The 13,040-nt window shown below is 44.2% G+C and overlaps 1 protein-coding gene across 1 annotated transcript; it reads left to right on the top strand.

Annotated features, from left to right (window-relative positions):
- Positions 1–252: 252 nt before the first annotated feature.
- LOC118289068 (myosin heavy chain, fast skeletal muscle-like) lies at positions 253–12,966 on the top strand. Its single transcript, XM_035615753.2, has 40 exons — positions 253–360; positions 450–661; positions 1,033–1,176; positions 1,248–1,404; positions 2,213–2,240; positions 2,352–2,463; positions 2,560–2,652; positions 3,333–3,396; positions 3,487–3,585; positions 3,673–3,776; positions 3,856–3,994; positions 4,082–4,200; positions 4,374–4,523; positions 4,611–4,781; positions 4,867–5,176; positions 5,350–5,429; positions 5,670–5,757; positions 5,903–6,020; positions 6,122–6,245; positions 6,359–6,495; positions 6,580–6,835; positions 6,924–7,166; positions 7,316–7,492; positions 7,579–7,724; positions 7,813–7,903; positions 7,991–8,380; positions 8,465–8,591; positions 8,676–8,794; positions 8,879–9,075; positions 9,320–9,503; positions 9,591–9,756; positions 9,843–9,967; positions 10,053–10,361; positions 10,493–10,696; positions 10,782–10,907; positions 10,988–11,158; positions 11,304–11,408; positions 11,507–11,602; positions 12,047–12,181; positions 12,401–12,966. The coding sequence occupies exons 2-40, from the start codon at positions 458–460 to the stop codon at positions 12,422–12,424; spliced, it is 5,832 nt and encodes a 1,943-aa protein (XP_035471646.1). The 5' UTR covers positions 253–360; positions 450–457; the 3' UTR covers positions 12,425–12,966.
- Positions 12,967–13,040: the final 74 nt, after the last annotated feature.

Here is a 13,040-nt window from a genome sequence, read left to right on the forward strand (position 1 = left end):
GACAGTTCTTGACGCCGCCGACGGCATTTTAAAAATAGTGCTGGGGGATCATCACCTGTCGCTGTTGACATGTTCTTATTACCACTCAAAGCTCCCGTGGCCTATTTAAGTGATGAGGGGAGATAACGCGACCTGATTGACATTTGCACAGAGTGACATTGCCAAGTTTGGTGCGTCCGGTTTTCTTCGGCGGCAGGTTTCGTCTCGATAAAAGGAGCCCGAGCCTCCGGCCCGTCTTCACTCGAGAGAGACGCCTGCCTTTCGCTGACCATCGGTGAGATCCATCATCTACATCAGCAGCGGCCGCGGAACTGTTTGACCCGCAGCACTGACTCACGTCCTCTGGGTTGTGCAGACTTGGTAAGTCGGACGCAAAAATACCGTCAATTTCATACGTTTTTTTAAACTAATTTGAAGCCATTTGTTAATTGTTACGTTTTTTTGTCGAGGTACCATCATGAGCACCGATGCCGAGATGGCCCAGTACGGGCCGGCGGCCATCTTCCTCCGCAAGCCCGAGCGGGAGAGGATCGAGGCTCAGAACCGGCCGTTCGATGCCAAAACGGCCTGCTTCGTCCCCAACGTCAAGGAGCTGTTCATCAAGGGTGTCGTCCAGAAGAGGGAAGGAGGCCAAGTCACCGTGAAGACCGAAGCCAACGAGGTGAACATCTCTGTACACAGCATCACTTATAATAAGAAAACACATATACTTTAATTTACAGAATTTGATGCGGAGACTTTTCAAATCAGCTTTCACTTAAAAGTGCAGAAACAATACCTCCTTAAAAGGTGTAAAAAGATGTATACAAACAATGTCACACCCTACAGCATGCTACAGTAAATACATTAGTCTGTGTAATGTAAAGCTTATAGGTGATATGCAATTTGTATCATGGAAAAACACATTTGACAAACGCCTCATTTGGTTTAATACTTTAAAAGAAGGTCACATTTTTTTTTATCCTGAATTGGATTTTTCATAATTTCCAAATCCTTGGTTCTATCTTCCTCGCTGCACATTTCATTTTCCAGATTGTAACGGTCAAGGACGAAGATTGTCATTCCATGAATCCCCCCAAATACGACAAGATCGAGGACATGGCCATGATGACCCACCTCAACGAGCCCTCGGTGCTGTTCAACCTCAAGGAGCGTTACGCGGCGTGGATGATTTATGTGAGTGGTGACAGCGACATTTCCGCCTCTGAGAAATCCAGCTCACGTTCACCCTCTGTCCTCCTCCGCAGACCTACTCTGGACTCTTCTGCGTCACCGTCAACCCGTACAAGGGGCTGCCGGTGTACGAGCCTCAGGTCGTGTCGGCCTACAGGGGCAAAAAGCGCATGGAGGCCCCGCCCCATATTTTCTCCGTCTCTGATAATGCATATCAAAATATGCTTACAGGTAGGACACAACATTTTACACATTTTTACAAATCCTTGAGACAGGTTGCTGTTTACAACAGGACAGATGTTGTTCATGATGACTTTTGTCAGGTTTGTCAATCCTATCGATCAGTCCTTGCGTTTCTCATCCCCTGACATGTTATTTTTACCATACATTTCTATATTTATTTAAATGTGATGCAATGCTTTGTGTCAAGGGGAAATCAGTTTCGCGTTTAAAATTGAATGGTTAATACTAAATACAAAAATGTCTAAAGATGAGAATGGCTGAAAATTGTATGTAAATACAGATTATTTTTATATCACTGTTTGTCATACTTACATTTAATGGTTTCAGTTTAAAATAAAAATGTAAGTCATAGAAAATAAAATGCAGCTTTGTTAAATTCTATTCACTCTTGTAGTTGTTGCAGTCTTCCTTGGTCGGACCGATTGCTTCCGGAGGCTAAAGAAAGCTAAAGTTAGAAAAACTTGATATAAATATTGTTTTGTAACTAGTTATGTATGGCTGACTTGTGGTCACCTGATGACTTAAAACAACGGACTGACCAGATAGTCAGCATGTCATTTGCTTGTAATTTCTACTGAAGACCACAGGGGGCGCCATTTCACAGCAGTTACATAACCAAAATGTAAAACCGCTAAAAAACTTTGTTTTGCTTGAAAATGTTTCCATAAAATTGAAATTTCACGAATATATAAGGAAGAGTTCAAGTTACAAAACACACCATTGATTTTAACGGTTCGCCAACTTCTAACAAACAAAATGCATCAACGTTAATTTCGTATTTTGTTGTCTCTGACAGATCGGGAGAACCAGTCTGTCCTGATTACGTAAGCCTGTTGCATGTAAAGTAAAGATGCGTTTTCATAAGTCGATCAATAAAAGATGCAACTGTGTTTTCTCACTTGACCTCGGGTCTTTTTTTTCACCTTTGTTCACAGTGGAGAATCTGGTGCAGGTAAGACTGTCAACACCAAGCGTGTCATCCAGTACTTTGCGACAATCGCTGTGGCCGGAGGCGACAAGAAAGATAATGCACCTGGAAAAATTAAGGTAGTGGAAACATAAAAAATCTAAATAAAATTGCACAACAAGATAGACTTTTTTGAGAAACACGTGATTGTGATGCGGCTGGCTGTGTTTTCCCAGGGGACACTGGAAGACCAAATCATTTCAGCGAACCCGCTGCTCGAGGCTTTCGGGAACGCCAAGACTGTGAGGAACGACAACTCCTCCAGATTTGTACGTATGAGCTCTAAAAGCGGGGAATTCTGTTGTTTTTTAAAAACTTTTTATGACCCAGAATTTTGCTACAGAGTACCTTCGGTATCCTAAAAAAAAAAAATATATATATATATATATACATATATATATATATATGTATATATATATTTAATACTATATACATAATTGTTTCTTCACTTACCTGTTTAATTCTAGGTGTTCCACAGGGCTCAACTCCTGGCCCATTTCTGCTCTCTGCATACAACCTCTAACAGAACCATACCATTCGTATTTTGATATATCTTTTTATGCTGACGATAGACCGCTATGTCTCTCATATAATATTTAAGAGGGCAAAAAGCAATTCTTGGTGGGTAAATAACGCAATGGATCGAAGGGGTTTGAGCACTTTCTATGAATATGTATTTTAAAATATCTTTTACATTTAAGTTGTATTTGGGCAACAACCATCACAGCTTTTAATAGTGATTTTGGGATGTTACAGAGATTTTTAAGACTGAAAAAATTATACATTTGTTAGTTTGAAATAAGCCTCAGACAAATGTGAGCCTAATTGTGTTTTCTGTGAGATTGATTTGCTTTTTTTGTGCTTTTTTATATATCTTTATGTAAACACAATATGTATATATTAGCATCAAAGTTTTAATGTGCAACTTGTCTGGTTTTATATTTCACAGGGTAAATTCATCAGAATTCACTTTGGAACCACAGGGAAACTGGCCTCAGCTGATATTGAAACCTGTAAGTTTGTCTTTCCAAACGAATAATTCTAATTTTAATGGATTTTTTGGCAATTGTTGATCAATACTTGATGTTTGTGATTTCATGTAGATCTGCTGGAAAAGTCAAGAGTAACATTCCAGTTGTCTGAAGAGAGGAGCTACCACATCTTCTATCAGATACAGACTGGGCACAAACCGGAGCTCATAGGTGCCGTGATATTAGGCCATTATATTTAGCATTATAAGATATTCTGTGACTATTTTCAAGCAAATCTATTTGTTTCTTTTTCTACAGAAATGCTTCTCATATCCACAAACCCATACGACTTCCCCATGATAAGTCAGGGGCAGATCACCGTGGCCAGCATTGATGACAGAGAGGAGCTGGAGGCCACGGATGTGAGAACCATCTCTTGTTTAAATGACATTTAAATGCATTTTTTTGGCTTCTACCAACGCCGTTAATTCAATTGAACAGACCGCCACCGATATATTGGGCTTCACCAGTGACGAGAAAGTCTCCATCTACAAGCTCACTGGTGCTGTGATGCATTTTGGGAACATGAAGTTCAAGCAGAAGCAGCGGGAGGAGCAGGCGGAGCCGGACGGCAGCGAGGGTGAGACTTTATCCTCGAGTCGTTTTGTTGTGAGTGAAAAGATGCAGACCAAATTGATAAAAAAAAATGTTTGTGTTTGTCCCTTAGTCGCAGACAAAGTGGCTTTCCTCATGGGGCTGAACTCTGCGGACTTGCTGAAAGGCCTTTGCTACCCGAGAGTAAAAGTGGGGAACGAATTTGTCACCAAAGGCCAGACGGTCCCCCAGGTACAGTAACGGTTGTTTGATGGGTGTTTTCAGTGAAACTTAGGAATCTTGGCTGACAGGTTGGACGGACGTAAGCCAATGACAAACCATTGTATATGTTTTCCTAACCCTGTTTGTGTATGAGTCTATTTTTTCTGTTAGTGATTCATGTATCATCAAAATCTCCTGATCAGGTCACCAATTCAGTTGGCGCTCTGGCAAAGTCTGTATATGAGAAGATGTTCTTGTGGATGGTCATACGAATCAACGAGATGCTGGACACCAAGCAGTCCAGACAATTCTTCATCGGAGTGTTGGACATCGCTGGATTTGAAATATTTGATGTGAGTTTGCTCTCTGAAGTTCATTTTGGTCATTGGTTGATGATGATGTGACTATGTCCTAAGTTAATGCTAAATTGTTTTTCCCAGTACAACAGCATGGAGCAACTCTGCATTAATTTCACCAATGAGAAGCTGCAGCAGTTTTTCAACCACTTCATGTTTGTACTGGAGCAAGAAGAATACAAGAAGGAAGGCATTGATTGGGAGTTCATTGACTTTGGTATGGACTTAGCAGCCTGCATCGAGCTCATTGAAAAGGTAGGATTAGTCTATTGCCCCATTTAATATTTTAACTTCATTTGCAAACCCAATGTCTCATTTGAACCTTTGATTCATTCAACAGCCAATGGGCATCTTCTCCATCCTCGAAGAGGAGTGTATGTTCCCCAAGGCCTCAGATGTTTCTTTCAAGAACAAACTCTACGACCAGCATCTTGGAAAGACGAACGCTTTCCAAAAGCCAAAGGTTGTCAAAGGCAAACCAGAGGCTCACTTCTCCCTGATGCACTACGCCGGCATTGTGGACTACAACATCACCGGCTGGCTGGAGAAGAACAAAGACCCCCTGAATGAGTCTGTGGTGCAGCTCTACCAGAAGTCATCAATGAAGCTTCTGGCCCTCCTGTATGCTTCGTTCGCTGGTGCTGATGGAGGTACAGCATTTACAAAATGTTTAAAATTATTAGCATCAATGACAGAAGCTGAAAATCCTTATAGACTAGAATAGAGCAGTGGGTTTCTGGAGTGGACATAGCATTGCCTCATTGACACCCACTGGGTTTCACACCTTAGCAGAGGACAACTAATATTTGTGTTTGCTTTGTAGAAGGTGACGCTGGAAAAGGTGCAAAGAAAGGTGCGAAGAAGAAGGGCGGCTCCTTTCAGACGATGTCTGCTGTGTTCAGGGTACAGAACTGAAGTCAATCTTTGTTTAGTTTATTTCCATGAAATGATCTTCCAAGATGGTGCCTTCATGTAGTTCAAATGTCCAATACCATCCATCCATCGAATATTTATGGTTGGTTGGACTGTTGAATTTTGGGGGGGCACCTAAATCAGTGCAGGAGTCACAAAATTGTTTTTTCCACTTGAACAAACTATGTCAACTTTTATTCTGAATGTTTTGATATCCTTGTTCATTTGCAGGAAAATCTGGGAAAACTCATGACAAACCTGAAGAGCACCCACCCTCACTTTGTGCGCTGCTTGATTCCAAATGAGGTTAAAACACCAGGTACAGGTTTTTATTTTTTCCTTTTAGCAAATACTGTATATTTTCAAATACAAAAGCTGTTGTTCATGCAATTAAAGATAAAAAATGTGATAGTCAAATATGCCTTTAGAGTTTGTTTCCAATCAATTCTTGTTGACTTTGTCAGGTATCATGGACAATCACTTGGTCATCCACCAGCTCCGTTGTAACGGCGTACTGGAGGGTATCAGGATTTGCACCAAGGGATTTCCCAGCAGGATCCTTTATGCTGACTTCAAGCAGAGGTACAGAAAGATAAAAGAACCGTATGATCTATCTAATACTTGTGCTTTCATCTACACTATTCCAGATTGTTATAATTTACCTTTAATTCAATTCTGAACAGGTACAGAATCCTAAATTCCAGTGCCATCCCCGAGGGACAGTTCATTGATGGAAAGAAGGCTTCTGAGAAGCTTCTTGGATCGATTGACATTGACCACACGCAATACCGATTTGGGTCAACAAAGGTAATGTGTCCTAGGGGCCTCATGGGGTAAAGTTCTAACTGTTTTTGTTGTCACTGAGACAGATTTGAATGGACTGAATGCAGCATTACCACAACCTGTTGTTGTTGTTGTAGGTCTTCTTCAAAGCGGGTTTACTCGGCACGCTGGAAGAGTTGCGAGATGAAAAACTAGCTTCTCTGGTGACGCAGACTCAAGCTCTGTGTCGCGGTTATCTGATGAGGAAAGAAATCAGCAAAATCATCGCACAAAGGTAACATTAGCGCCAAAACAGCTCTTCATTTATTCAGGACATTAACGTACCACTGATACCATTGTTGCCGTCTGTGTGTGACAGAGATTGCGTCTGGATTCTGCAATATAACTTGCGCTCATTCATGAACGTGAAACACTGGCCGTGGATGAAGCTGTTCTTTAAGATCAAGCCACTGCTGAAGAGCGCAGAGACCGAAAAGGAGATGGTGACCATGAAGGAGGACTTTGTCAAGAGCAAGGAGGATCTGACAAAGTCAGAGTCCAAAAGGAAGGATCTTGAAGAGAAAATGGTTTCACTGCTGCAGGAGAAAAATAACCTCCTCCTACAACTACAGGCTGTGAGTGTCACGGCAAAATGAAAAGCACTCATCTCAGTCGATTCCATGCCCCTTGGATCACACGTTAGTATTGTTGTGTTTTTCTTAGGACTCGGAAAATCTCTGCAATGCAGAGGAGAGATGTGAAGGCCTGATCAAAAGCAAAATCCAGCTGGAGGCCAAACTCAAAGAGGTGTCCGAGAGACTGGAGGACGAGGAGGAGATGAACGGCGAGCTGACCGCCAAGAAGCGAAAGCTGGAGGACGAGAGCTCTGAGCTGAAAAAGGATATCGATGACCTGGAAGTCACCCTGGCTAAAGTGGAGAAGGAGAAACATGCCACAGAAAACAAGGTTTGTGATGTCACTCGGACTACTTGGTTGGCACTTCTGTGGTACAACCTGTGTTCCTTTGTGTTTCTGGTTGCGTATATTCTCAAAAACTACTCAACATCTCATTGGAAAGGTAGTTTATGATGTTACATGGACATTTCCAATTGCAGGTCAAAAATCTAACGGAGGAGCTGGCTGCTCAGGATGAAAACATCGGCAAAGTGACCAAGGAGAAGAGAGCCCTTCAAGAGGCTCATCAACAGGCACTGGATGATCTTCAAGCAGAGGAAGACAAAGTCAACTCTCTGACCAAAGCCAAGTCCAAGCTTGAGCAGCAAGTGGATGACGTGAGTTGCCCGACATCGGCACGTACCCCCAACAACTGATACTACTCAAAACATTTTTGATTTACTTTGCGCAACTTGCTTTCAAGCTCGAGGGTTCGTTGGAGCAAGAGAAGAAGATCCGCATGGACCTGGAAAGAGCCAAGAGGAAGCTGGAGGGGGATCTGAAGCTGACGCAAGAATCACTGATGGACCTGGAGAATGACAAGCAGCAGTCTGAGGAGAAGATGAAGAAGTAAGATTTGATCGTGGGCAAAATGTGTGTGCGAGGGAAATAAGTTTGACTTTTCGAACTGACCACCCTTTTGGTCCTGTCCCCACAGAAAAGAATTTGAAAACAACCAGCTGCTGAGCAACATTGCCGACGAGCAAGCGATTAATAACCAGCTCCAAAAGAAGATGAAGGAACTCCAAGTAATGAAGCTCAGATTTCATACTTTGATCTGATTCATTAAAACCAACTTCCTCCTCATCGTGGCATTTTGCATTTTCTGCTTCAAGGCCCGTATCGAGGAACTGGAGGAGGAAGTGGAGGCCGAGCGAGCGGTTCGCGCCAAGATTGAGAAGCAGCGGTCCGACCTCACCCGGGAGATCGAGGAGATCAGCGAGCGGCTGGAGGAGTCTGGGGGAGCCACAGCCGTGCAGATCGAGATGAACAAGAAGCGCGAGGCCGAGTTCCTCAAACTGCGACGGGACCTGGACGAGTACACGCTTCACCACGAGGCGACGACCGCAGCGCTGCGCAAGAAGCAGGCGGACGGCATGGCCGAGCTGGGCGACCAGATCGACAACCTCCAGAGGATCAAACAGAAGCTGGAAAAGGAGAAGAGTGAATTCAAGATGGAGATCGATGATTTGTCCAGCAACATGGAATCGGTCGCAAAAGCTAAGGTGAGATTACTCCATTAGAAATATTGTATTTGAGCATGTAAGGGAAGTCATTTAATAATTTGTGTTCACGTCATGTACCCACAGGTCAGCCTGGAGAAGATGTGTCGCTCTCTTGAAGATCAGCTGATGGAGCTGAAGAACAAGAACGACGAAAACATGCGGCAAATGGCCGACCTCAACAATCAGAGGGCCCGTTTCCAAACAGAGAACGGTAGTACTGTCCCTCCTTCCTAGTTCAATTCATCAAGTTCAAGGCTTTTGATTGAAACACGGTTTCCTGTCTTGCTTGTCGTAGCTGAATTCTCCCGTCAAATGGAAGAGAGAGAGAGCCTCATTTCCCAACTGACGAGGGGGAAGCAGGGATCCACGACACATATCGACGAACTGAAAAGACTGAATGAGGAAGAATCAAAGGTGATCGGAGCTCACGCTCGGAAAAACACACGTCTTTTTGGGTTTTATTCCAGATCCTTCACATCAATGTCTTTTTCCCCGCAGGCTAAGAACGCCCTGGCTCACAGTCTGCAGTCTGCTCGTCACGACTGCGATCTCCTCCGTGAGCAGTACGAGGAGGAGCAGGAGGCCAAAGCTGAGCTGCAGCGGGCTCTGTCCAAGGCGAACGCCGAGGTGGCTGTGTGGAGGAACAAGTACGAGACCGACGCCATCCAGCGCACCGAGGAGCTCGAGGAGGCAAAGTAAGATCGGGCTGATGATGGCTCTAAAGCTACAGTGTGTAATATTTAGAAAATCGTATTCACAGAAATTTGATATATTGTCCATAACTATGTGTTCATACACATATAATCAGGTGCAAAAAAGAACTTTTTAGGAAGGTATCAATCAAGCTTAAAAGGTGTTTCATTCTAATTCACTTTTTAAATTCTCATTCTGTCGCTTGGTGTTGCCTTGTTCTCACCACCATCTTCATCTTTTCTAAAGGAAAAAACTTGCCCAGCGCCTCCAAGAGGCTGAAGATCAAATCGAAGCAGGGAATTCAAAGTGTGCCTCGCTGGAGAAAACCAAACAGCGGCTTCAGAATGAAATGGAGGATCTCATGGTGGACGTTCAAAGGTCCAACAGCTTGGCTGCCACGCTTGACAAGAAGCAGAGGAACTTCGACAAGGTAATTTATTTGACAATCATATTAAATACCACAACATTTGCATCTTTATCATAAAATTACATCTGGCTAATGTGTCAATGGATTCAGATTCTGGCCGAGTGGAAGCAGAAGTTCGAGGAGTCTCAGGCAGAGCTGGAAGGCGCCCAGAAAGAATCTCGATCTCTGAGCACTGAGCTCTTCAAACTGAAGAACTCGTACGAAGAAGCTCTGGATCATCTGGAGACGATGAAAAGGGAGAATAAAAACCTGCAACGTGAGTGAAATAATAAAAAAAACAACTTGTTAGAAATATTTTGCAGCAGTTATTTCAAAAAACCTCTATGACATTTCCAAATTCAGAGGAGATCTCAGACATGACAGAGCAACTCGGAGAGGGCGGGAAGACGATTCATGAGCTGGAGAAATTCAGGAAGCAGGTGGAGACGGAGAAATACGACATGCAGACGGCCCTGGAGGAAGCCGAGGTACCGACCACGAACGACAGCTGACACAACACATGACATAACAGACATGACTCTTGTACATGTACAAACTAAACTTGTGTTCAAGGCCTCGCTGGAACAAGAGGAGACCAAGATCCTGCGCGCGCAGCTGGACCTGAACCAGGTGAAGTCTGAGGTGGACAGAAAGGTTGCGGAGAAGGACGAGGAGATCGACCAGCTGAAGAAGAGCAACCAGCGGGTGATGGAGTCCATTCAGGCAACTCTGGACGCCGAGGTGCGGAGCAGGAACGACGCCCTGAGGGTGAAGAAGAAGATGGAGGGCGACCTGAACGAGATGGAGATCCAGCTGAGCCACGCCAACAGGCAGGCGGCCGAGTCCCAGAAGCAGCTGAGGAACGTTCAGGTGCAACTGAAGGTACGTCTCTTACAGTTTACACAGAGTAATGCATCAGAGCCTATTTTAGGGTGGCTAGTATTTTTAATGTTCGTACAATTTAGCTAGACGCTAGCCATGACAGCTTTACCGAGACGGGATGCATTTTTTAGGACGCACAAATCCACTTGGACGACTCCATCAGGGGGCTGGACGATATGAAGGAGCAGTGCGCCATGATGGAGCGCAGGACGAGCCTGATGCAGGCAGAGATCGAGGAGCTCCGGGCAGTCGTGGAGCAGACGGAGCGCAGCCGCAAGATGGCCGAACAGGAACTGGTCGACGTCAGCGAGCGAGCGGGGCTCCTTCACTCTCAGGTACGTGGCCTGTGGTTGTGGGCATATTGAACCAACCTCCTCTGATTTGAATCACGTTCTAACAGAATGCGTTTGTCTTCGGCAGAACACCAGTCTTCTGAACACCAAGAAGAAACTTGATGCAGATGTGACTCAGCTTCACGGTGAGATAGAAGAAGCCGTGCAAGAGGCCAGGAACGCCGAGGAGAAGGCCAAGAAGGCCATTACTGATGTAAGGTGATCTTTACAGTACTTCTTATTTAGCTTTTTCAAATGAAATTGTAGAAAAACAAACAGTTGTGGCACCTCTAGGCGGCCATGATGGCTGAAGAGCTGAGGAAGGAGCAGGACACCAGCGCTCACCTGGAGAGGATGAAGAAGAACCTGGAGGTCACGGTCAAAGACCTGCAGCATCGATTGGATGAGGCCGAGAACTTGGCCATGAAGGGAGGAAAGAAACAGCTCCAGAAACTGGAGACCAGGGTAAGTACACTGTCTGCTTCCGACTCACAGTTATTAACCATGACAACATTCACATACAGCAAAAAATTATTTGACTGGGTCTTTAAAAATCTCTAGTGGTATATAGTAGTATGTCTATAGTGATATATTCTGTTCTGGCGCGCAGGTCCGTGAGCTGGAGAGCGAGCTGGAATCCGAGCAAAAGCGTGGCATTGAGGCCATCAAAGGAGTCCGCAAATATGAGAGGAAGGTCAAAGAGCTTACCTATCAGGTAAATTGATGAAACCTCCCGCCACCATACCCACTCGGGCGGACAGAACCCTTCAGTGTCCGGTAACCTGGAGATAAATGTGTCTCCTCTTCTTTCAGACTGAGGAAGACAAGAAGAACAACATTCGACTGCAGGACTTGGTGGACAAGCTGCAGATCAAAATGAAGGCCTACAAACGGCACGCTGAGGAGGCGGTCAGTGAATCTCACTCAGTTAAAACAAAGAGAAGTCGATGCAGTGATTTAGGGTCTGTCCCCTTTCCCCTCACTTGGCCATACCCCTTGGCCCTACAGTACCTCTCCGTCTGAACATAGCCGCGTAGGGTAGGGTGTCCAATTTCTTTTAAAGATCAAGTGGTAGGTGGTTGTCTACCGCTTCAAAACAGTCCTTCAAACGTAGGGTGGTCAGATGCTGACTTCAGGTGGAGTGGAAGAACGGAGGGGTACGGCCAAGTGGTAGGGACAAAGGGTAGGGCCAAGGGGTACGGCCAAGTGGTAGGGACAAAGGGTAGGGCCAAGGGGTACGGCCAAGTGGTAGGGACAAAGGGTAGGGCCAAGGGGTACGGCCAATTGAGGGGGAATGGAACGGACCCTTAGTGTGCGATCACCAGCCCATTGATTTCATGCTTTATTTCCCAGGAGGAGCAGTCTAACATGCACATGGCGAAGTTCAGGAAGGCCCAGCACGACCTGGAAGAGGCAGAGGAGAGGGCCGATTTGGCCGAGTCTCTGGCCAACAAGATGCGAGCCAAGAGTCGCGAGATCGGGGCAAAGGTGAGGTTCCTTACGGAAAATACTGCAAGCTGAGCAGCAGTCGTTTAAAATTTAAATGATCACATTCGTTTACGCAATCTGGATTTTTGTCCAGTAGTCGTCTTTGTGAATTCAAACTGGGCGGTAAAACTTGTTATCTGAGCAAATCACTTTTCATGAGTTTTCAACTATTCTTTTAAGATGAGGTATTATATGATGTATATGTTGTTTTTTTTCCAGGTGCAAGAGGGACAAGGCGAGTAACTGAACGTGGAACAAGACGTTGCCTGCGGTATGAAACATCACGCATACGGATATTAGTGTGTGTGAAAGGCATGTCTGGTAGATATATGATCCCAATATCACAGCAGTGAATATCAGGGAATAGAATAAAATAGAACTTGTCTTATCTGACCAATATATGTGAAGATGAATCATCAGTCAAATATGTGAACACTCTCATTAATAATGTATTTAGTATTTAATTTCATAATAAATCCAGAAGTAATGTAGATAAAATAAAAAAAACAGCAGAACATTTGATTTGCATTTGTAAGAAAAATCACAGTATCCTGAAACTGAAGCTGCTCTGGAGGTAAAATTGGCACGAAATCATTTGTTATCTTTTAATCTTTGGTTCATTTATTCTTCTTGCTAGTTAATCTCTATTTATGTGGTAAAACTGAAAGAAGTGAAAACATTGCGTTCATACTTTCCACATGTTCTGAAAAGGACAGTATGTATATGCACAGAGATTTTCTCCTGGTTTTAAAGATGTAATATTCCCATATTCAATAAATGTATTCATCCACAACCCTCAGTGTTTGTATGTTTATTTCTGTCCAGAGTGATTTTCTACAAACCCATCTTCGACACAGCT

This window comes from Scophthalmus maximus, chromosome 17 (genome assembly GCF_022379125.1).
Source record: "Scophthalmus maximus strain ysfricsl-2021 chromosome 17, ASM2237912v1, whole genome shotgun sequence".
Lineage (NCBI taxonomy): Eukaryota > Metazoa > Chordata > Actinopteri > Pleuronectiformes > Scophthalmidae > Scophthalmus > Scophthalmus maximus.